The 24,850-nt window shown below is 36.3% G+C and overlaps 3 protein-coding genes across 7 annotated transcripts in view; 1 reads left to right on the top strand and 2 right to left on the bottom strand.

The window, feature by feature from the left end:
- LOC117035346 (zinc finger protein 850) overlaps nt 1-1,427 on the bottom strand; it is a 102,971-nt gene extending 101,544 nt beyond the window's left edge. Inside the window, exon 1 of the mRNA XM_033129239.1 lies at nt 1,315-1,427. Coding sequence (XP_032985130.1) covers nt 1,315-1,348 — 34 coding nt within the window. The 5' untranslated portion in view covers nt 1,349-1,427. The remainder of the gene's footprint in view (nt 1-1,314) is intronic.
- LOC117034933 (serine/threonine-protein phosphatase with EF-hands 1-like) overlaps nt 1-1,496 on the bottom strand; it is a 70,662-nt gene extending 69,166 nt beyond the window's left edge. Inside the window, exon 1 of the mRNA XM_033128430.1 lies at nt 1,421-1,496. The gene's annotated coding sequence lies outside the window, so the exon portion shown is untranslated. The remainder of the gene's footprint in view (nt 1-1,420) is intronic.
- On the top strand, nt 1,475-23,674 carry ZNF382 (zinc finger protein 382). 5 transcript variants are annotated; one of them, XM_033128447.1, is made up of 5 exons: nt 1,475-1,659; nt 3,835-3,907; nt 6,184-6,335; nt 6,608-6,703; nt 21,831-23,674. In XM_033128447.1, the coding sequence occupies exons 3-5, from the start codon at nt 6,197-6,199 to the stop codon at nt 23,249-23,251; spliced, it is 1,656 nt and encodes a 551-aa protein (XP_032984338.1). In that variant the 5' UTR covers nt 1,475-1,659; nt 3,835-3,907; nt 6,184-6,196; the 3' UTR covers nt 23,252-23,674. The 5 variants fall into 5 exon arrangements, with proteins under 5 accessions (XP_032984338.1, XP_032984340.1, XP_032984337.1 ...); XM_033128449.1 differs by having other exon boundaries at nt 1,476-1,659; nt 6,209-6,335; XM_033128446.1 differs by having other exon boundaries at nt 1,655-1,790.
- The last annotated feature ends 1,176 nt before the right edge of the window (nt 23,675-24,850 follow it).

Here is a 24,850-nt window from a genome sequence, read left to right as displayed (position 1 = left end):
ATCATTATGTTGTTATCTGCATCAATAGGAATGTTTACCTCCAATTGATATAATTGTTTCCCTTCTCTTTCTTATAAATACCGATTGTCTTTGTTTCCTAATTGGAACATTATTTGGGCTTCTGCCTGAATTACTGATTTCTGAATAGCCATTCTTATTGATTTCAAATAAATGCTTGTTGCCTGTTACTTTGACAGGCCTTTTATTTTTAAGTTAGCAGTAGCAAGTCCCCATCGTCCATATTAAACATACCAAGATGGAAGTATGAGAAAGACTGGAATACAGTTGAGACTTCCCTGTATCATAAAGTCAGGTTCACTGAAACCTGGGACTAGAATCTGTTTTTGTGTTCACAACAGTTCCCTGACAACAGAGCTATGAAAATGCAGTAGATCTGTAATATGCAGCTTGCCTCCACAGAGCTTCCAAGAGGATTATTTGGAGGAAGGAATCCTGCTGTTGGTGCATCAATATGTCTTTCCTGTCTTGGGGGGAAATTTCAGCTCCAAAATTGCCATAATAAATACAGGGCTGTGCTTTTTTAGTTGGAATGGTCATTCTAGGTCTCACATTCAACTTACCTTTCACAGCCATTTCTGTGCAGCTAATATTTCTGTGCAGTGTGTGAGAAGGTGAAATGACAGAGGCTGAGAAAGAAAACCCAGTGCAACAAATTCCAAGAAACCATGGAACTCATAATTGGCTCCAGAATAGGCTACACTTAATACACTGCATGCCTGCTTGCATGCCTACTGTGTATTAAGCACTAGGCTGGACAATAGACACAGGGTGCACTGATGAAGGCAACAGAGGTCATGCTTTAGAACACACGGCCTCTGGTTAACAAGGGCCTTGGAGTCTTTGACAGGTACAGATTGAGTCACAGGGGGATCTTATCCACAGATTCCTTAGCTCCAGAACTGCAAAAATGAAGCTCTACCCTCCTAAAAGGAAAAAAAAAAGCTACACTCGGCCAATTCTGATCAGTCTCCAGTCAGTCACAACAGAGATGTCACAGGAACATTGGTCATAGTATAACACACCTCACTGTCACAAACGACCACGGTCATAAAAAAAGGCCCCGCCCCACTCAGAGTCTGGAGCCTAATCAGGGCCAATCAGGGCCGCCCCACAACGCAGACATCCCTGCCCCGTCTCACTCTCACACACACACACGCGTGTTCTCTCTCTCTCTCTCTCTCTCTCTCTCTCTCTCTCTCTCTCTCTCATACACTCTCATAATCACAACCCATGCTGACGCAGTCACACAATCGGACACGCACTCACAATCACCTTCCTCAGCAGGTGACTCACAGAGGCCTGAGGCTCCAGCCTCCGCTTGCCCCATCAGCACCTGGAAAACTCGGGGCCTCAAGCGGTGAGCTCCTCCCGCACCCCGACTCGCGTCACCTCAACTCACCACACAGAAAACGATAACTGCAAGGCTAGTGGAAAATGAACCATAGGTCAAAGTTCATTAGCTCCCCCAGGGCCTCTGAGAAACGTAGTCCAAACGGCAAAAGCGCAGACATTTATACAAACAGACCTGAGAGCCGGCAGCTGGGACACCGCAGCTCCTAACCCGCCGCCCCGTAGACTCCTGGGAGCTCGAGCCCACGCCGAAGTGCGCAGGCGCGGACCACTGAGCCTCAGTCGGGGGTGAGGCTGGTGTTTCTTGGGGACTCTGAGGAGGCGGAGGGACCTGGAAGCTCAGGCCCCGGAGGGCAGACTAGGGAAGCGGGACCCAGTGGGGAGGCCAAGGAGGAAACCAGGAGTCCAAGCCGAGCCTGGTAATTATGAGGAGGGAACCGGAACCGAACCTGCGGTAACCAAACACTCCGATCTGTGCGACTGGGGGCCCTCGGGCGTGGTCCATTGGCATGACCCTGAGGGTGACAATCCAGTGAGACTTGGAGCGAGCTCCGCAAGGGGGAATTTCGTCTGATTTGACCCTGAGGAAGCTCCATCACAGCAAGAGGGGCCTCACACAGAGGGCGCGCCGTGTGTGTGTGTGTGTGTGTGTGTGTGTGTGTGTGTGTGTGTGTGTGGTTATGGCCGATTGTGTGTGAAAAGTGGACGGAGTAGTGTTGCTGTGTGGGGTTTCTTCTGCCTTTGTCTATTTTTAGATTAGGTGTGAGTCGTGTTTGAGACTAGGTGACGATGGAGAAGCGAAAATGATTTGTGATGTGATTTTGTGACTTTGCCTGGAATTATATAATGTGCTGTCTGAGGTTATGAATCATATGTGGGGGCTATGGGAGGCTGGTTTTCTGAAGTAAGTTTGATTGAATGTAAACTATGTATGTGTTTGTAACCTACTTTTATTTTTTGTGATGGAGAAACTCTGTATGGTCACTGTCTAGTTGGGTATGTAAGATTTGATTATCTGGATAGTGTTCATTAAGTCTGCTCCAAAATTGTAACTCAGTAGCAATTTAGCAAATAAAACAGAGGTATAAGTACTGGAAAGGAAGAGGTAACAGTTTTATAATTCCCAGATGGTAAGATTCATTGCAGGAAAACACCATATGAACCAAAACTATATGGGTAACATGCAGCAAAAAAACAATTTTTACCCATAACTAGTGCTTTCAACACTGATATACAATTGAGGTTTCCTGCTTCTGAATGAAGTTAATGGTGAGGTTCATAGTTTCTTCAGGCATTCTAAGATAATAGAGTATTTGGTACACTTCCAATCACAAAGCCAGTCTCATTTTAGTAATTAAAATAGTTATTTTGCTAAGTATTAATAAAATGTTAGCTGTACCAATCAATACTTCAGACTTCACTTAGCAAAATAAATATTATCCTTTCTGCCTGGAAGCCTACAAAGTGGAAAGATCAATTTCTTTTCTATTTGCATACCTACACTACTAAAAAATGTTGCTCACTAGTTAATACTTAAATTAGCTATTAAGTAAATTAATAATAAATAATTAATTTTCAATAATTAACTGTGCTTATTGAGTAATGTGAAACTGATGAATCAATAAATTAGATAAAGTAGAGAAATAGAAAGTCCAGATATTCTCAAGCATGTAGGTATATGTAATATATGATAGAGGTGACATTTCACATCAGTTGAGAAAACATGGATTATATAATGTGTAGTATTGCTAAACCCCAAAACACAGGAAAAAAATCTTCACAAGGCAAAAACACTTTAATAGTCATATGAATAACTAAGAAAAATTATTTGCAACTTAAAACAGGTAAAGGGTTAATTTACTACATTAAAAAAAAAAGATAATGTTAACCAGTTAGGAAATAAAAACACATGAGAAAAAAGACATACATAAGAAGATGCCATCACAGAAAATAAATAAAAGCTTCTTTAAACTTATTCTCACTCATATTAAGGAATATGTAAATTAGAATTACAATATATATTGATAGCAGAGATTAAAAAAATGATTATCAGATGCATCATTAGGGTGTGGGGAGGTATTCTCATGCATTGCTGGTGACAGTGTAAATTGGTAGAAAATCTATGAAGAACAGCTTGGAAATATATAATAAACCTATCCTCTATGGGAGATTAAGGTAGAGCTCTAGAGGGGAAAACACAATGTTCCCTCACTCCAAGCCACAACAGATTTCCCAGAATTTATCCTACCCACTCCCAAAAGATTAAGTGTCTGGTGTTGGTGAGGGAGCAGGATTTATCCATTTTTCGCACTAATCTCTGTCCTGCATTTGTGTGGGGTACACAGAGTGGGCAAGTGCTAAAACAGTGAAAAGTGATGTAGATTTAGCTGAGTTATTCTGGGAGATTTAAGTCAAATATGGTTTCACATTGCTTCTTGTATCCTCTCATCTGTGCCTTCTCAGGACTCTTACCTTTTCAAAAGAAGAGCTCAAAAGAGAAGGTTCATCTCTTGCAAATCTCAAAGCCATGCCTCAGGTGAGATGATGTTTCCTCTCTTTCTATAACTATAACTTGTTTTTAGGTTATATGAATATTTGCTTTCTTATCCTTAAATTTCCTGGTTATTGGGATTTGCTTCCATGAAACTGGTCTCTAGTAGGGCTCAGATTAGGATGAGACAAGCAAGTGTCCTAGGTGGAAAATTTAAGGAGTATTCTCAGAGCTGTGCATCCCTAAATTTTGCACCCTAGGTGCCTCATCTGCCTCACCCTAGTTGCAGCCCTGTTCCTGGTTTCTCTTATTCCAACCAGAAAACTGAAGCCTTCCCCAAGTGCACCTTCCAGTTGTAGCTAGTGTTCACATATTGATTGGTTATGTCATCATTTCCTTTCTTTGTCTTCTCACAAAAGTACTGCTGAACAGAAATGTATTATCTTGATTTAAATGGGAATATATTACTTGAATGAATCTAATCTAGACGCTATTTGAGATCTTAAGTTGTGAGGAGTAAAGAAGCAGATGTGGAAAAACCTTGATCATTCCCACTGACCTAGGTTTTGCAGTGATACAATGGCAAGTAGAATTGATAGATCACATTATTAGTTTGTGGTAAGATGTCCTTTTTTGTGAGGTTTTCAGGATTGAAATTAACTTGCAAGCTTGTCAGAAAACTGAGATTTTACATTCGTTCTCTCTGATCCTATTGTCTATTTTATCCAGGTCTGCCAGAAATTTCTATAAACTGGCCTGCCAGTGAAAACCTTTCCAGTATTCCAATGCTGTTATAGATTTATTACAGTTTTAGTTTCTTCTAATTTTTATATATGGATGCTCGAGAAGGAAATGCATACGTTAGTCCACTCTTGAAATATTCTACTCTTGAATCAAAGGTGGTACTTTGTCCTGTTCTCATATTTTTCTTTCAGACAATTCCTTTTTATCTACCAATCTTTAAAATATTGGTTTTCCAAAGATGTTAATTGGTTCTCATCTCTTCACTGTCTCTCTTTCTCTATTTGCAATCAGATTCGCTCTAAAGGTTATACTGATCTAATTCTAGTGAGTCTCAAATACCTCTCTCCATCCTTGACCTCTGTCCACAGTGTTAGAACCACATATACAACCTCCAACAGTTATCACCACCTACATGTTCCATGGGCACTTCAAGTACATTTCCAAGGTTTACCTCATTACCTCCTTTGGTCCAGCCTATACTTTTCTTCTGTTTCCCATTTCCATTTTCTAGTCCTTGCTTATGCAGATAACTAAAAAGTTATGCCTCTCTTTTTCCACTCTACAACCAATTTATGACTAATTCTGTTGCAACTCAAAGCAACCTGTTGTCCCCTGTCTAGAACACTAATAAAACCTTAACCTAGGAGCCAGCTCTAACAGTGGTTACTTAATTGTCTTTCTCACCTACCACATCTCAAGCCTTCTCTAGTTTTCAAGAATATTGCCTCTAAAGTATAAATTTTATCACATATTTGCTGATTTAATGTTTCTTCATATTTTTTATACTCTATAACACCGCAGACCCAAAGTGGAGTATAAATTACAATGGAATATACAAGAAAGTATATTGAAAGGGAGGAAAATACTAACAGTTTACATTCAAGTGCACTAGTCATTAACAATGGGGGTTGCCATTAATATCTACTGATGATTGATAAATAAATACAAATCTCTTGGGAGTGTGCTCAGTACATTTTTAAACCACTGCTCTGTAGGAAAAAATATATACTATTATTCCATAAATATGCCCATTGCCTACCTCCATATACCTTTTTCTTCTTAGGCTCAAAGACTCTTAACAAACTGTGTCTTTTGCCATTTCTTGAACTTACTAACTGGTTTTCCTCTCCCTATAAATTATAAAAGCCAATGCCCTTCCTACAAAACAAATTCATTGTGAGTACAAACATTTTTGTGTCCTCAATGAAGCCTTGGAATACAAAACAAAATTTTTCTTCACTCTGTAGCACTTTCTCGTGTACATATTTGTGTCATTGCATCTGTAATATCCATTGAGTGTATGTATTTACATGTAATGCCTCTCTTTTAGACTGCAACTTCTTGATTGTGGTCAGAGTTTTATTCATTTTGATCCACCAGGCAACCAATCACATTCAAGGCAAATAGCATGATCTCATATATTTTTAGCATGAGATAATAAGTATATACAGATGAATGTATTATCAGAGAGAATGTTCTGCAATATAAAACACAAAAGAAGAAAACGAGTCTGACCACTGAACATGGTCGGAACTAGGTCTCCAACATCTAGTTCTCACTGGTTCCAATCACTTTAGGATGAACTAGAGTATGCCCTTACAGGGATCAGTGTCATTCAAGGATGTGACTGTGGACTTCACCCAAGAGGAGTGGCAGCAGCTAGACCCTGATCAGAAGGCCCTCTACAGGGACGTCATGTTGGAAAACTATTGCCACCTCATCTCTGTGGGTAAGGAAAATTCCTTCAGTCTTTCAGTGTCATGCATCTCCTTTCAAGAGTTTCTGAAACTTATGGAACTTTAAATTTAAGTGATCAGTGGTGATGAATCCCTTTTTATTAGCAGAAAGTATGATCATGTCCTCACTTGCCTAGTGCAAGGTATTAACTTTGGTGAGACGTTAATGTATACCTTGTCTGCTGCCTGGAAGCTATGTCTTTCTCTTCCTTCAGTAGTTTTGAAGCCCAAGGAAATTAGACCAAGTCTCATTTTTTATTATCAGGTTTTCACATGACCAAACCTGATATGATCCGCAAGTTGGAAGAAGGAGAAGAGCTGTGGACAACAGAGAGAATTTTTCCAAATCAGAGCTACCTAGGTGAGTCTGTACAGATAAAGACCAGTGGACTCAGGTAGTTGACACTTTTGAATGTTGTTAAGGATATATATATATATATATATATATATATATATATATACACACACACACACACATACACATAGGGTGGTAAAATTGCATATAACATAGAATTTACCATCTTAATCATTTTTAAGCATATAGTTCAATGGCATTAAGTACATTTACATTGTTGTGCAATTACCATCACCATCTGTCTCCAAAACTCTTTTCATCTTGCAGAACTGAACTCTGTACACATTAAACAATAATTCCCATTACCCCCTCCCATTAGCCCCTGGCAACCACTGTTCTACTTTCTGTCTCTGAATTTGTCTACTCATAGGTACCTCATGTAAGTGGAATCATATGGTATTTGTCCTTTTTGTGACTGGCTTATTTCACTTAACATAATGTCCTCAAGGTTCACCCATGTTGTAGTACGTGTTTCCTTCCTTTTTAGGGCTGAGTAATATTCCATTATATGTACATACCACATTTTGCTTATCTCTTCATGTGTCTGTGGATGCTTGGGTCACTTCCACCTTTTGGCTTCTGTGAATAATGCTGCTATGTACAAATATCTATTTGAGTCATTGTTTCAGTTCTCTTGGGTATATTAGCAGAAGCAGAATTGCTGGATCATACAGTAATTCTATGTTTAGTTTTTTGAGGAACTGCCGTACTGTTTTCCACAGTGGCTGCACTATTAAACATTCCTACTAGCATTGCCCACGGGTTCCAGTTTCTCCACATCCTCACCAATGCCTATTATTTTCTGGTGTTTTTTGATAGTAGCCATCTTATTAAAGGCCTGAGATCTTTGAAGAACCTATACATGACTAACTTACATGCCTCTAAAATGTAAATTTAGTTTGAATATCATTCCCCATGTAAGTCCTTTCCTTGCCTTATGTTTATAGAATACTAGCTGCTATTACCTTACCAAGAATCCACTCCAGGTATGATGTACATAGAGATCTTAAGTGTGTTTTTGGGTTCTGACAAATATAAAGCCATGTATCTCACACCCCAGTCAATATAAAGGACACTTCCATTAACCTATTAAATTCCATCGAGCCTATTTCAAGTCAGTCCCTCCCACTAAGACAATCACTGTTGTGATTTCTACCAGCATAGATTAGTTTTGTCTATTCTAGGCCTTTTTCATGTCTACTTTCCTTCACTCCGCTTAAAGTCTGGGAGATTTATACATGTTTTTGCATATATAGGTAGTTTATTTTAATTGCAGAATAGTGTTCTACTATATTAACACACCAATTTATTTATGCCTCTCCTGTTGATAGAGATTTGAAATGTTCCAGTTAGGGGCTATAACGAATAAAGCTGCTGTGAACATTCTAAAGTCTTTTTATGGACATGTTTTTACTTCTCCTCAGTAAGCACCTAGCAGCTGGTATTGCTCATTCAGAAGGCAAGTATATAGTTCACTTTTTTAGAAACAGCCAGTTTTCAAAAGTTACTATACCATCTTAAACTTTTACCAGCAATGTATGAGAATTTTGATTGCCCCACATTCTCTTCTACTTGTACATTTGATGTTATCAGTATTTTCATTTTGGTTGTTCTGAAGGGTATCGTAGTAGATCTTTGCAGTTTTAATTTATATTTCCCTTATAATTAATGATGTTGAGGACTTTTTCAAGTGCTTTTTATATTTTCTTCAGAGGTATCTGTTCAGATGTTTTACCCACTTTTTATTGGGTAATACATTTTTTCCTTGAGTACTAGGAATTCTTTATGTATTCTGAATAGAAGTTTTTTGTTTGTTATATGTATTGAAAATACTTCCTCTAGTCTGTGGCTTGCTTATTCATTTTTAATGATATCTTTCAGTGAGCACATTTTTAACTTTGATGAAGTCCGGTTTATCGGTTTTTTTTGTTTATAATTATTTCTTTGAGCTCTCAAATATTTGCCTTCCCTAAGGTTGTGAAGACTGTTCCCTGTGTTTTCTTCTAAAACTGTTATGTATATTTTGATTTTTTTTGTTAGTTCTGTGACCCATCTCATGTTAAGAGTTGTTTATAATGTAAGGTAAGGGTTGAGGGTGTTTTTTCTTCCATACGGATATCAATTTGTCCCATCACGTGTTGTATTTAATGAAATTACTGTGCTGATCTAATCAAAAATTGTTTGATCATATTTCTGTCAATCTATTTCTAGCCTGTTTTTTCCTTTGATATGTTGTAAGTCCTATCCCAATACCACTTGGTCTTTGGTTAGCTTTATAATAAGTCTTGAAAACTTTTTTTAAAAAGTTTTGGCTATTCTAGGTCATTTTCTTTTTCAAATACATTTTAGAATCAACTTCTAAACTTCTCTAGGTAAATGTGCTGAGATTTTTATTGGTGAGAACTAACATCTTAGCAATATTGCCTTCCAGTCCATGATTATATCTTTCCATTTGAGTTAGCGTCTCTAATTCCTATAAGCAATGTTTTATTATTTTTAGTATAGAGGTCTTATATATCTTTCATTAAGTTTATCACTAAGCTTTTAATATTTTTTTATTTTAATTTTTAAATTTTTCAATTACAGTTGACACACAATATTATATTAGTTTCAGGTGTACAACATAGTGATTAGACTTTATATAACTTACAAAGTGATCACCACAGTAAATCTAGTACCCATCTGTTACCATACATAGTTCTTAAGTAAGTTTGTGAGCAAATGAGTCTATGCGTGGCCCCTTTAAGAGGAGCACCTAGGTCTCCATTAGCCCTCCATCTTAAATGCAATTCCTACTGGTTTTCACAGCCAGATGTTATGGGGACTCCTCTTCCTGGCACTGTGGCTTGATAGAGCCAAGATAGAGCTGGAATCCCTCATTCCCGAGGGGCACATCCACAGCCAAGATATCCCTCCTGATTCTTAATCACCACACCATAGGTATGAGACCTGTCCATTCCGCATCTCCCCCCTTACTACTAGTCTCCATGTGGCTTCTTTTTTATATCCTTAGTTATAGGACTTCTGTTCAGCTAGTCTTCAGGTGGTTCTCAATGATGGTTGTTTTATAATTTAGTTGTAATTTTGGTGTGATCGTGGGAGGAGATGAGCACAGTGTTTACATACTCTACCATCTTGACCAGAAATCTAAGCTTTTAATATTTGTGATGCTATTAGGATTTTTCAATTTTCTTTTTCCAGTTTGTTGTTAATATATGTAGCCACAATTGATTTTTATATATTGACTTTGCGTACTTCTACTGATTGTATTACGTTCTGTTTATTTATTTATTTTTTGCTGTTGTTCTTTGTTTGTTTTGGTATAGTCCTTTAGGTGTTCTACGTACATGCCTTCTTTAAATAAGACGTTTCATGTCTACATTTGCAAACTTCATTGCTTTCATTTCTTTTCCATACCCTGTTGTATTGACTAGGACCTATAGTAAAATGTTAAATAGAAGTGGTAAGAGTGAGCATTCTTAGCAGTTCACTAAATTTAGAAGGAAGACATTTAATATTTTATTCTTAAGCCCAGTATTAACTGTAGGCTTTTTGTAAGTGCTGTTTATTAGATTCTGGAAGTTCTTTTCCTAGTTTTCTGACAGTTAATTATTAATGACTATTGATTTTTTTTCTTAACAGAATTTTTTTTGTTTTTAAATTTTTTATTGGGAAACAGCCATGGTCACTGGTTACATATTGCTTTCATGCTACAATGGTATAGTTGACTCTTTTAAGGAGGGCATAGCTCACAGGGGACCATGCGGGGATCGAACCGGCAACCTTGGTGTTAGCAGCACCACACTCCAACCAACTGAACTAACCAGTCACCCATGGCTGTTGATTTTAACATATGCTTTTCCTGCATCTGTTGAGATGATCATATGATATTTCTTCTTTAATCTGTTATTATATGTATCACATTGGTTAATTTGAATTTTAAACCAACCTTGGACTGCTGAGATGAATCCCAGTTGGACAAGACACATTATCTTTCTTATAAATTGCTGAAATTGGTTTTATGAATGATTTTATCAAGGAAAATGGCCTGTAGTTTTCTTGAAATGTCCTTGAAAAGTTTTTATATTAGAATAGTGTCAGCTATATTAAACAGACTGGGGATATTTCATCTTCATTTGTTTTCTTACAGAATTTGTGTAAGATTGGTGTTATTGCTTCCTTAAATGTTTGATGAAAATCATTATTAAGCCATCTGCGCCTACATTTTTATAATTCAAGACTTTTGCTCCCAGCCCCAACGAAGTAACAGCTTGGAATTATACTGTTACAGGAAACGACTAGAAAACTGGACAAAACTATTTTCAGATATTAAACAATAAGCAGCACAGATCTGGATTCCTGAGAGAACAGGAAGAAATGAGATGTTCTTTCATTCCAGGCTTTTATCTGAAGGCAAATTGCAGACTGAAGTGCAGAGAGAGGAATCCAAAAAGAACCTAGCAATTTTACTGATTTGAGGGGACCATCATTGGCATTCAAAGAGATTAAGGTGTCTAGAATATGTAGGACACACTTTCCCCAAAGAGGGAGCTGTGCAGAGAAATAGTTCCCCAAATCTGCAAAAGGTTCCCCTTGTCTTTAGCTAAATACTGTAAGTCTGCATTTAAAATCCCATGAGACTAGACAAGGACATGTTCTAAGGAAAACACAATTACCACAGTGTGTTAAGACTGTTCCCATAGTTTCCTGCACAAGAAATCATTTTATTTCCCTCCAGCCAGAGTGAAGAGAACTTGTTAATATATAGGATTTTAGATAGATACCCTAGAAAGGCCACACCTAATAAATGTTGCTAGATTTGTCATAGATTGAAGTGTGCAAGATTTGCCATGAAGGAGCTTAAACAAAAGCATCAAAAGGATTAAACCAATCTAAAAGTAACTGCTGTGTGTCCTCCAGGATCTAAAGGCTGAGGTGAAGTTAGAAGTGTAATAGGTTTCTTAAAAGGTGACATCTATGAAAGAGAAGAGAAGAGACTAAGATTAGACATAGAAATCTATCAGACAATGGTACAGATCTGATACCTGCAGAAAGGGAGGCAGAGGCTGACAGAATTGGTCAGGGAGAGCCTCAGACCATTATGCAGATCTGACAAAGTCTTAACCAACCCAAAAGGGAAATCTGAAATAAAGATTGTCCATCAGAGGAATCCCACATAGATAGAAATGGCGTACCCCCTCGGTGTTCAGTCATTGGTTGGGGACTCCCTGGGGAGAACCTTAAAAATCCGAAGAGTATCCTAAAGATGCTAACAATTGGAGGCTTTCAGGTAGCTACATTTCATGCACATAAACGGCAAATTTTTTTTTGAAGGGAGGTCCTAGCAATACAACAGGATGTTGTCCTAGCGGCTGCCACAGAATGCCAAAAGGCCGGTACTTTTTATGAAAATACCACCATGTCTTAAACCCAACAACATTAAATTGATAATGTCTGGTGTCCAATCAAAATTATTAAACATATGAAGAAGCAATAAAATATGACTGATTAACAGGAAAAAACTCAGTCAATAGAAGAATAACTCAGTCAATAAAAACAAACCTAAGAAAAAGTAGAAGTGGTAGAATTTTCATACAAGGATTTTAAAACAGCTATTGTAAAGGACCTCAGTATCATCAAGTAAAGCAAAAATGAACAAAACATATCTTTTTGAGATAGCAAGATAGAAATAACCAAATGAAATAGCTGACTATTCCATATCTGAAATAAAAAGGAAAACCCAACTATGTACTGTATATAAAAAAAACCCACATTAAATGTAAAGACATAGGTAGGCGAAACATAAGAAGATAGAAAAAATATATACCATGCTTTCTTGTGGTTGCCCCCTATGAGGGTGAGATCAACCCCCCTACCATCCTAAATTTGGTTCCGATGTCAAAACTGAAATCTGACATAACAGGGTTTTCTGTTGGGAAACAGGGAAGATTCCCAACTGATCCTAAAATGGCTTGAGAGAGCAAAGAGAGGTGTTTGGCTTTGATGTTTATTGTGATTCGAGGGTGGGCCAGATAGAGATTCTACATATGGGCTAGAGCTTACATGGTTTAAATTTTCCACCAGCACCACTAGAGAGAGCATGCGAGCTTTCTTATTGGCTTGCCAAGGTGTGGGGCAAGAGGGGAAAAATGAATGGTGGGTTCAGGAAGTTATCAGCAGTAAGACATCAAAAATAGAATCAGACGCTATTAACACATGCAAACGCTAAGCAGAAGAAAATGGGAGTAGCTATGTATCAAAGTAGATTTCAGAACACAGAATCTTACAGAGATAAAGAGGGACACTTCATTAGAAGTCATAAGAATCCTAACAGAGCTTCAGAATACATCAGTGCTTCTCAGCTTTTTTCTCATTATCACTCCCCTAAGGAGTCTTTTAGAGATTTTTTTTTCTGATTGCCAACCTACCATGAAATTTTAATACCATAATCTATTTATGTTCCTTTGCCCTTTGGAGGGCCACAAACCATTGTAATTTGTAAGTTTTCATTTCCCCCCAAAACCAGTTTTGCTCCCTTGGGAGCAATATCACTCCCCCCTCCCCCCAGTGAGAAGGCATGAAATACATGAAGCAAAACTGAAAAGCCTGAAAGGGACAATATAATTATAGCTTAAGATATAAACATCCCTCCCTCAGTAATTGACAGAACAAAGAGAAAAAAATAAATAAGGCTATGGAAGGTTTGAAAACATAATCAATTGTATCTAGTTAATGTTTATAGAATATTTTGAATGGAACATTCACCAAGATAGATCCTATATGCTGGGCCATAAAACAAGTATCGACAAATCAAAAAGAACTGAAATCATAGAGCATGGTCTCTAACCGCAATAGAATTAATTTAAAAAAATTTTTTAAATCTCTAAATTCTCAAAATATTTGAAAATTAATCACCACACTTTCAAATAACACATGAATCAAAGAAGAAATCCTAAAGTAAATTTTGAACTGAATGATGATTAAAACAGCACATGAAAATTTGTGGGATGCAAATAAACAGCATTTAAAAAATATATCCCTTTCAACTGGGGTCTAAAATCAGGGATGTAAGCAGTTACTCTAAGAAACTATAAAAAGAAAAGTAAATTAAACTTAAAAGTTAGTAAAAGGGGGAAAAAAACGAAAGCAGAAATCAATGAAATATGTAACAGAACCATAGAGAAAAGGAGGATAGCAAAAATAATCAAATTAATAAACCATAGCTATACATACTAATCAGGAAAAACAAAAAGAAAACACAAATCACCAATATCAAAAATTAAAGAGGCTACATCACTACAGATCCTATAAACATTAAAAGGATAATTAGAGAATATACAAACAATTTTATGCCACAAATAGAGTAGGAGTGAACACTTCCCAATTCATTTTATAAGGCCAGAACTACCTGCAACCAGTGGCACTATTAGAGTAGAAAACTACACAGCAACATCCCGCATGAAACTAGATATAAAAATCCTTAAAAAAATATTATAAAACTGAATTTAGCAATACGTAAAAAGGATAATACCTCATGACCAAAAAGTGTTTATCCCAGGAAAGCAATTTGATTTGGTGTTCAAAAATAAATATGTAATTCACCATATAAAGGTGAAAATGGATCTAAAATCAAGGATCTAAGCTGCCACTTAAAGTAATTAGGAAAAAAATGAATAAAAAAAAGTAATAATTTCAGTAGATGAAGGAAAATAAATTCCATTCCTATTTACCATAAAACCTTAGGACAGATTAACAACCTCAACTTCTTAAAGTATAGCTGCCATCACATTCAATGGTGAAAGCCTGAATGCTTTTTCTCTTAAGATCAAAAACAAAGAAAGATGTCCACTATCACTACTTCTATTAAACACTGTACTGGACACAAGTCAGTACAATAAGGCAAGAAAAAGAACTTAAAAGGTAACAGATTAGAAAGGGAACTATCTTCATTTGTAGGTGACACAGTTATATACATATGTAGTAAATCCTAAGGAATCTAAAAGAACAGAACTGTTAAAACAAAGAAATTAATTTATCAAGGTCACAGGGTTCTTGGTTTAAATAAAATTTGGCAACATTTCGTCCAATATTTGGGAAATTTTGGGCCAATTATTTTTTCTGCTCTATTCTCAGTTATATTTTAAATCATTTACTCCTATCCTCTAGTTCATTGAGGATTTTTTTTTTATTCTTTTAATTTGGGTAATTTCTGTTAACCAGACTTCCAGTTTACTGATTCTCTTATATTCATTTACTGGTAAATCCATCCAATGAATTTTGTATTTCAGATATTGGTGCTTTTTAGTTTGTTTTTACTCTCTGCTGAATACTTCATCTCTTCACCAATATTTCCTTTTTTTTTTCTTGTAGATTTGTAAACGTATTTATCATAGTTACTTTAAGTTCCTTATTTTCTGATTTAAACATAGGGGACATATATCAGTTTCTTTCTGTTGACTGATTTTTATCTTTTCTATTAGTCACTCTTTCCTGTTTCTTCTCAGGAAAACCTTGTAGGTTATATATTGTGAAGATGCGGGATCCTTTTTCTTCCTCTGAAGATTGCTGAGTTTTAATCTAGTAGGTAGTTAAGTTACTAGAGGCTCATTTTGATTCCTTTGTCAGATCGCTTTTAAGTTTTTTAGATTATTTCAGTTTCAGGTTTGCGTTTAGTTTTATGGTTTTTCTCTGAGTCTTGGGATGCAGCCTTTACTTCTAATACATGGCTGTTCTGGGGTTTCAATAGAAAGACCAAAGATTTACCAAGTTTCTTGAACTTAGCACAGGACTGGAATTAAATACGCTGTTTTTCCAGAGTTAAGTAACTGCTGAAATATTTGTTTAATTCTTTCAGAGCTCGTTTTTTTTTGCCCCTTTATGCTCCTTGCATTCTTGCTCTGCAGAAATGCAGGTGACCAAAGTTTTGAGGAGGGGGTTATGCTAACGTTGGGGCTCTCTTTCTATGACTTCTCCATTCTCAGACTTTGTTCTCAATTTACAGCCACTCTCAGAGCCCTGCACTGCGATCTCTGATTCTTATGCACAGGGTGACTCCTGCTTTCTTTTCTTTGAGATCTGTTCCCTGTGTGCTGCACGAACTACCAAGGCACACAGTAGAAAACCTGGATAAATGTAGATCTTATACAGTGTGTGTTTTTTCTTTCAAAGGTTGTATGCACTCCAGTTTCTGCCTGATTTTGATCACTGTTTGTTAAACAAGTTGGTTTTTTGAAGTTGGCCCATAGTATATCATTGCTATCAACTGGAAGATTGTGTTGATACAAACTTCTTTTACATTACCAGAATTGGGATGTCTAGATCAGCAGTTCTCAAACTTTTTAGTCTCAGGTTTTGTTTATACTCTTAAAAGTATTAAGGATTAAAAAAACTTTGTGGGTGTGTGTGTGTATGTGTACACTATTACAAATTAAAAGAAAAAAATTAAATATTCACGTATTAATTCATTTTAAAACAATATAAAAATAGTAAACTCATTACATGTTGACATAATCATATTTTTACAAAAATAACTATTGTCCAAAAGGAAAAAAATGATGACAAAAGTAGCATTGTTACATGAATGAACTTTATTTAATGTCTTGCTTAATAGAAAACAGCTGATTTTCATACCTGATTCTGCATTCAATCTGTTGCAATCTGTTGTTTTAATTGAAATATATGAAGAAAAAACATCATCCTACATGAATATATGTAGTTTGAAAGAGAAGCATTTTAAAAGCCTGTTTAGCTTGCTATGGATATGCTTCACTAATTCTATACCCAAACTTAACAATTTGTACTTCCTAAACAGTTAGTTGCAGTAGAGAATCTGAAACCATAGCACTGAACTTTTTGTACACTGTTACATAAAATCCAATAGTCTATTTAAATACTTTTTTTACCCGTGCATTTTTTGGTAATGTTATGCATTGGTCATTTGGAAAGGCACAGTTCACTGACATGTACAGATCTTCTAAATTTTGCCATATTTCTATATACAATATAAAAAACACTCTAAACCCACATTTGTTACACCAGCAAGCTCATGAGAGAAGTCTTTTATGTATTAGGAAGCTGATACAATAGCAAATATAAGCTTTCCAACATAATGACCTTTAGTTGAAAGCTTGAATTTTATCATTGATAACAAATATTGGCAGATGTTTTCTTTGAATTGACAGGCTCCCATTGTACAAGAGAATGTCTACCAGATACTCACATCTGAATAATAGTCCATTGTACTTTCAAGTAAAAATGCTGTTCCACAAAAAGTAGTTATTCAGTTCTCAACTCAATGATTACACCAGTCCTTTTCCTCACAAAATACATTATACTCTGGTATGCAACTGGAGTGCTTTATGCATACTATTTTAATCATCACACAGCATGTTGACAATATATGATCTCCACTCAAGGGTGGAGATCTAATAAAATAAATAATCTTTTCTGCTCTATCAAGAACAGTATTAAATGAAACACTTTTTTTCTGTGATTATGTGTCGGTTAGAAAGGAGTGATTACTATTGTAATTTGGTACCAGTGCTTTGATTTATGCTAATGTGTCAGCCTTTTATCCACTGTATTAATCATATTTTGTATTTCCTATATTTTATGATGTTATGACATCTTTGGGGGGCCTTGCTGGTTGGAGAAAGACTGCCCCTCCCAAAACTACCTACTTCCTAGAGACAGTAAGCACCTTATTGGTGAGCCCACTTTTCATATGCAAACCAAACAATCCCAAGTCCGAACCCTCAACCACCTCCTTTGTCTAACTGTCACACACCAAGCCAATATATCTTCTGCTCTCAATCACCCAGGACCAGGTGTCCGACAACTAGAGACCCACCTTATAACCCATAGCCTGCCACCACTATTCAATCTAGCCAATACCTAAGCTGTTTCCCCTGCCCTGCCTTGCCTTTTTCGGAGAAGCAATCCCAAATAAAAGCTCTGGCCTAGGCTTTCCCTTCACTCCTTTCTACCTCCTGACCACACCTGCTGCTTCCCCATGTGACCTTGCATGGCATAGCATGCCCCCTCCTTTCAGGAATTGAAGATAATAACAATCTTTTTTTTAACAGCATTAGCTTCTCTGTAATCACTCAATCACCTCCGTAAATTAAAATTCTACAAGTACAAATAAGATACTCACTATTGGCTTTTGCCCCATTTGTGCAAATATGAACACAGTTAAAAAGACAATTGAAGTGTTGTTATTATTAACAAAAATAGTTTTGACTTTGTGGACCTCCCATAAGAGTCTCAGGTACTAAAGATTCATGAATCACACTTTGGTAACTGGTGATTTAGGTCTTTGTTGTTTTTCATCTCTTTAAAATTTCAATCCTCTTTCTTCTTTTGTAATAGTTTCCTATTTATAGGCATTATTAAATCTATCCAAAAAATAAAAAGGAAATAATTGTCTAATATTTTTTCCTCCTCTTACTCTTAGTTTATATTTTCTTTCTTTCCCTGTACAATGGCTTATACTTGTTTCCTGCACGTAGTCACATCCCATTCTTACCGTGAGACCTGCCATCAGATTTCAACATCTATTGGTCTTGGACTAAAGTAATATCAGTATTACCATTTCTTTCCAATAAATCTCCGTCTCATATCATAGTGCTCAGATTCCTGATATCTGTTCACCTTGATCTGAGTGAAAACTCAGTGTCATCCTATTTCCCCAACTGCCTTTTCACATCTTGGTTGCTTTTCTTCCCTTTATTTACATTTCCCGAGAAAATAAATATTTGTTGAATAAATGGATATTATTTCAGTAGGCTCTCATTGGTGCAAAGGATCTTTCTTCATCCTCAGTTCTCATCACTGTAAAAGTCCTGTAAGCTGTAATAATTTGATCCATTCTCAAGTTGTGATTTCCTTGTTTTATGTGAATGTCTATTTGAAAGCCATTTTTAGCCCATTTCTCCCACCTGAACTCTAGGGGTATATTTTAATCTGCCTACAGCAATACAGCAATCAGCTGTCTCATCCTTTTGGTTATTGATATTATCAGAAGTAACAGTCATTCTCTTTACCTTACCCTATTTGTTTCTGTATCCTTTTGTTCCCATAATCAGTCCCTTGTAGTATCAGGTAGATTCCATCATCTCTTATACTATCTTAATGATCTCTCCACAATTTGTGTCATTTCTCTCTGAGAAATATCTTTATAGGTTCATTTTCTCATTTGCCACTGACATCTTCCAAAATGAAAATCATATTATTTCAGGTGTGGACTGTTGTAATTACCACTTGCCATGATTTTTCCCCAGTTCCTTCAGTTTGTATTGTCAATACGTAAAATCATGTTACTTACATGAAATTTAAATTCCTTTTTTTTTCAAGGGCTGACAGAATAATATCCCATCTAGTTATTAAAAATGTGTTTCTCTCTGTGACTGCGAACTTTTGCTAACCTCTATTTATTCTAGTCTCCCAAATGTACTCCATACAATTGATTGTATTCTTTCAACTGGGCCTTTCATTATATGACAGCTGCTCTATGCCGATATGGATACTTGCGAAATTAGCCACCTACAAAGTTAGAGGGTACAGTAGTACACACAAGACCACCCTCACTTCTGACACCAATTGTAAATTCAGGGGTCCCCAAGACTACTGTTAGTAGTCTTGTGAGTCCTTTGCTAGGACTTTGCTAGGACTCACAAAACTTACTGAAAGCTGTAACATTTACAGTTATAATTTGTTAGAGAGGAAGAATACAGATTAAAATCAAGCCAAGCACATAGGACAGAGGTGAGGAAAGTACCAAACATGGAGCATCTATAGTCCTCTTTCTGTGGCATTATGGACAGCATTACAGAATATCACCAGCCAGGGAGGCTTCACCCAGGCCTAGTATCCAGAGTTTATACTGGGGCTCCATCACATAGGCTTGATTTACTTCCCACATGGCTGATCTCAGTTTTGAGCCCCTTAAGAGGTCAAGCTGACACTGTGTAATCCAAAGCCCTGACCCTAAATTACATTGCTTTCTGGCTGGTCAAACGCTCCTAAGCAACCAAATACTCTCCTGTCAGGCATGACATTCCATGGACTTAGAGATTACCTTCCAAAAGCCAAAGGCAAATGGCAAACCTCTCATTGGGCAAGGTTATATTCTTTACTACACAATACTACATATCCTTTAGTCAAAAGATCAGGTTTCACTTCTTCCGTGAAATGTTCGACTACTCCAGACCATGTCAATTCCTTTTATTCTGCATTTACATTCTATTGATTGTAACATGCAAACTAACACATCCTTTCATGTGATCTAATAATTTCATATGTGATTCAACATTGTTTTATCTGAGGCTTCTTTCCCTATCTGATTAACAATTCCCTCAAAATAAGGTCCGCTCTTTTCCTTACTCTATCTTGTAACAGAAGCTAGATATTCAGTAGTTACCTGATTGTCTATGGTACCACGTAAGGAAAACATCTTTCTCATCCATTCAGAAATCATTTAATGGTAAGATTTTTTGTTTTAGATATTCATGCCAAGATCACATCCCTTTACCTCAGATAACAGTGTGTTAATGTATACTTAGAATGTTTCAAAGAAGGTAATAAAATATTGACTTCCAAGAGCGTGTTTTAGTTGGGAAAGAAATATTTTCGAATTGAGCTTTTTTCATAGAATATTCATATTTAAATAGCAGGTTGTTGAAAGATTTCTTGGATAGTCTAGACTAAAATTATATTCTAATTTCAGACAAATTAGACATTGAAGATGTTGAAGAAGGCTTTTGGACAAATTGGGTAGTAGCATGTCCCTGAAACTGACTGAGATTCTCAGGAAGGCAACGTAACTCCAATTACCAATACAAATTAGTTTTGCATGTTCTAGAACTGCAAATAAATGGAATTGTGCAATATGTACTCTTTGTACAAAAGGAAAAAAAAAACCTACTGATAAACAATGAGATTCATCCCTCTTCTCATTGTTTATCAGTAGGTTTTTTTTTTCCTTTTGTTGCTGAGTAGTATTCCATTGTATGAATATGTGACACAATATCACCTGTTTACCTTTGATGGATAATTAGGCTGTTTCCAGTTCAGTGCTATTGTAAATAAGATGCAAGTCATGGGTAAGATGAATCCAATTTTAAATTACCCCACCAGATATGGATGGTAGTAAGGTAACAGGAGTAAGATATAGACAAGAAAAATATTTATAAAAATATTTAAATATTTATAATTTATAAGAAAAATAATAGGTAAGGTCAATCAGTGCCATACATATACATTGAAGAATGCAATCCTTCACAGCCCCACCAGGGGATAGCAGAGTTTAAGGTATGTTACTACATAGGGAGGAGATCTGGAACCCATCCTTCTCTAAAACTGAAAAAGTAATCAGAAATTAAAAAGAAGAAAAATTAGAATTGATGGTGAGGAGAATTTAGTAATTGACCATTCCTCTGGAAGAATAAATTGATGTAGCAACAATCAGTGATTATGTTCATGTTGCAAGTATGCTTTATCTTCTGGTTTATTTTATAATTCCTAATGAAAATGTTTTCCTAATCCATCCCTTTTAAGAGAAAACAAATCACAGTTATATGGAGAGTTAGGGCCTATATAGACTAGTGTTTCTGTCAACACTAGGAAATGAGTGCTTGAAAAAGTTGATTTCCATGGATGGGCTAAATGCAAGTGAAGAATAAACAAATGGAAGCATGTTATAACACTTATTTAGGCATGCGGAAATAAAGATATAGGTTTCCATCTCCACCTGAACAGTTTTCCTTGCTTACTGTTTAGTGCTCTTGATAGGCTCACTCTATTATCTCTGAACCTGGACATTCCAACTACAATCCCATTTTCACGATCCTTTGCTTATTTGTCCTTGTGTTTATTACACCTGCTCAATATAGCTTATATATACAACATGCCAATGAGTGTTCTTTGTTTATGCCAGTTTTTCCTCATTTTAACAGTGTAGCAGGATTTGTGTTTGTGTTCCATGCATTTTGCCTACCAAGAGGTAATTTATTTTGGCCTTTCTGTAGATCACAATAGTGAGACAGACAGTCCCACCATGGGTTGTTTGTATATACATCTAATCCATAATATTTATGTGAAGACTTACAGTGTTGTTCATTGTATTCTTTTATAGAAGAAGATGGGAAAACTGAAGATGTTTTAATGGAATTTAAAGAATACCAAGATAGGCATTTTAAATCAGTTGTATTCATCAACCACAAAAGACTAATTAAGGAAAGAAGTAATATTTTTGGGAAAACACTTACTGTGGGTAAGAACTGTATTATTTCAAAAACAACACTACATGAATATAAACCTGATGGAAAGGTTTTGAAAAATATTTCAGAATTAGTCATTAGAAATATAAGCCCTGTAAGAGAGAAGTTTGCTGAGAGTAATGGATGGGAGAAATCACTCCTCAGTACTAAGCACGAGAAAATTCATACCGCGGGGAATCTCTATAAACAAACAGAAAGGAGCCTGAGTGGTAAACAAGAGCTTATTCAACATCAGAAGGTTCAAACTCCAGAGCAATCATTTGATCACAATGAATGTGAAAAATCCTTCCTTATGAAAGGAATGTTATTTACACATACTAGAGCTCATAGAGGAGAAGGACCCTTTGAATACAATAAAGATGGAATAACCTTCATTGAAAAGTCAAATCCCAATGTCCATCCACAAAATCTTATGGAGAAGAAGCCCCATGCATATAGCAAATATGGGAAATTCCTCTGCAGGAAGTCCATTTTTATTATACATCAGCGATCTCAAACAGAAGAGAAACCCTTTCAGTGTCCTTACTGTGGGAATAGCTTTAGAAGGAAGTCTTATCTCATTGAACATCAGCGAATTCACACAGGTGAGAAACCTTATGTTTGCAATCAATGTGGAAAAGCCTTCCGTCAAAAGACAGCCCTCACTCTTCATGAGAAAACACATATAGAAGGGAAACCCTACATTTGTATGGATTGTGGGAAGTCATTTCGTCAGAAGGCAACCCTAACTAGACATCACAAAACACACACAGGGGAGAAAGCCTATGAATGTACTCAATGTGGAAGTGCTTTTAGAAAGAAGTCGTACCTCATTGATCATCAGAGAACTCACACGGGAGAGAAACCATATCAATGTAATGAATGTGGGAAGGCATTTATCCAGAAGACAACCCTCACTGTACACCAAAGAACTCACACAGGAGAGAAACCCTATATTTGTAATGAATGTGGGAAGTCCTTCTGCCAAAAGACAACCCTCACTCTCCATCAAAGAATTCATACAGGGGAAAAACCCTATATTTGTAATGAATGTGGGAAGTCCTTTCGCCAGAAGGCAATCCTCACCGTTCATCAGAGAATACATACAGGAGAGAAATCCAATGGATGTCCTCAGTGTGGGAAAGCCTTTAGTAGGAAATCAAACCTCATTCGCCATCAGAAAACGCACACAGGAGAGAAACCATATGAATGTAAAGAATGTGGGAAGTTCTTCAGTTGTAAGTCAAACCTCATTGTCCATCAGAAAACTCACAAGGTAGAAACTACGGGAATATAATAAAATATGTGACTTTTTTAGTAAAAACTTTTAAAGTCATAGTAAACCCTGTATATGATATTGCTTGCAAGCGTAATAATATTCAGCAGGTTAAGGTACTATATCACACATACTTATTTACTGTTTGCCAGCCTATAAAACACAAGGAAAGAATTACTAGACAAATTAAATGACAAAAATATTGAAAATACAAGCCCCAATTTTTTTATCATTGGATTCAGCAGACATAAACTTCCTCTATCAAGTTGCTACAAACATTTAAAATTGCTTATTTTTAATTTCAATACCTACCTTGTTGGGAACCAGCAATAAACAGTTGGCTGACTGACAGTGGTCTACAAACCATACTGTGAGCAAAAGAGTTTGAGGTATGAACTGTGTTTATCATTGCAAATATGGAATAAAAATTAGTTGTTACCTCCTGAGAGTTAACTACAGTTCTGACTTCTAACATTATAAATTAGTTTTTGCGTATTATAAACTTTTCTACAAATTGGATTATATATCATGTATTTTTTCATATATGGCTTGTTTCATTCATCATTATGTCTCTAAAAGTCATAATTAGTGCATGTGGCAGAAGTTCATTTATTTTCATCCTGTGTAGAATTTCATTATATGATTATATCACAATTTATCCAAATTATTGTTTGTGGACTTTTTCATTGTTTACAGCTTAGGGTCATAATAAATGATGCTTCTGTAATATATTTGTCTTTTGGTGTACATATATTTATTTCCCTTGTGGATATACTTAGGAGTGGAATTTCTGGATCCTGGGGCAGATGTATGTTTGGTCAGCTTTGGTAGATACTACCAAACAACTCAGAACTTCACAGCATGAGTTCATTCATTCTGAAGGGAAACAACTGAATATTATCAATTGGTGATGGTTCAAACCAGAGAATTCATAGTAGAGGGAAACTCTATGAATATTGTGAAAACTGGAAATCCAAATGCAATGCATGTACAAAGGCTTTAGCCACAGCCCAAATCTTAATATATACCAGATAAATGTAATAAACTTGAGATTTACTTTAGCCACAGTAATGCCTTATATGAGTATGAAATCAGAAAGTCATACTAGAGAAAGGGAGGTACGTAGCATCTTCGTTACTCAACATTAGAGAATTCTAACTGGAGAAAAACCTTATGAATAAAATGAAGGGGGCAAGGGATAACCTTTACCTATGGCCTCTATGTTACTGGTCATATAAAAATGATGACTGTGGAAAAACTTTAGCCATAGCTTAAATCTTACCCAACACCCGGAAATTCACGTTAGATGGGAAATTTTCAAATGACATCAGGAAATTCACATTAGATGGGAACTCGTACACAACACCAAAGAATTCATACCAAAGAAAGGAAGAGTAAAAGGGGATGAGGCCTTTAACTCTAACTCTGGGGAAAGCTGCTTCCCTGAAAGAAGTCCAACCATACTGAGATTATAATGCTAGAGTCTATGTGTAGGCATCCTTGTCAATAGCCCCAACTAAGTTCCCAGCCATCATCCATTATCATCTGTCAACTGAGCCATCCTGGACATCTAATCAAGTCTTCAGATGACTTGAGCCTGTTGACATTCAACTGGAACCA

This window comes from Rhinolophus ferrumequinum, chromosome 15 (genome assembly GCF_004115265.2).
Source record: "Rhinolophus ferrumequinum isolate MPI-CBG mRhiFer1 chromosome 15, mRhiFer1_v1.p, whole genome shotgun sequence".
Taxonomy (NCBI): Eukaryota; Metazoa; Chordata; class Mammalia; order Chiroptera; family Rhinolophidae; genus Rhinolophus; species Rhinolophus ferrumequinum.
The sequence above is the reverse complement of the archived record's forward strand: the minus strand, read 5'-3'. Positions and strand labels throughout refer to the sequence as shown.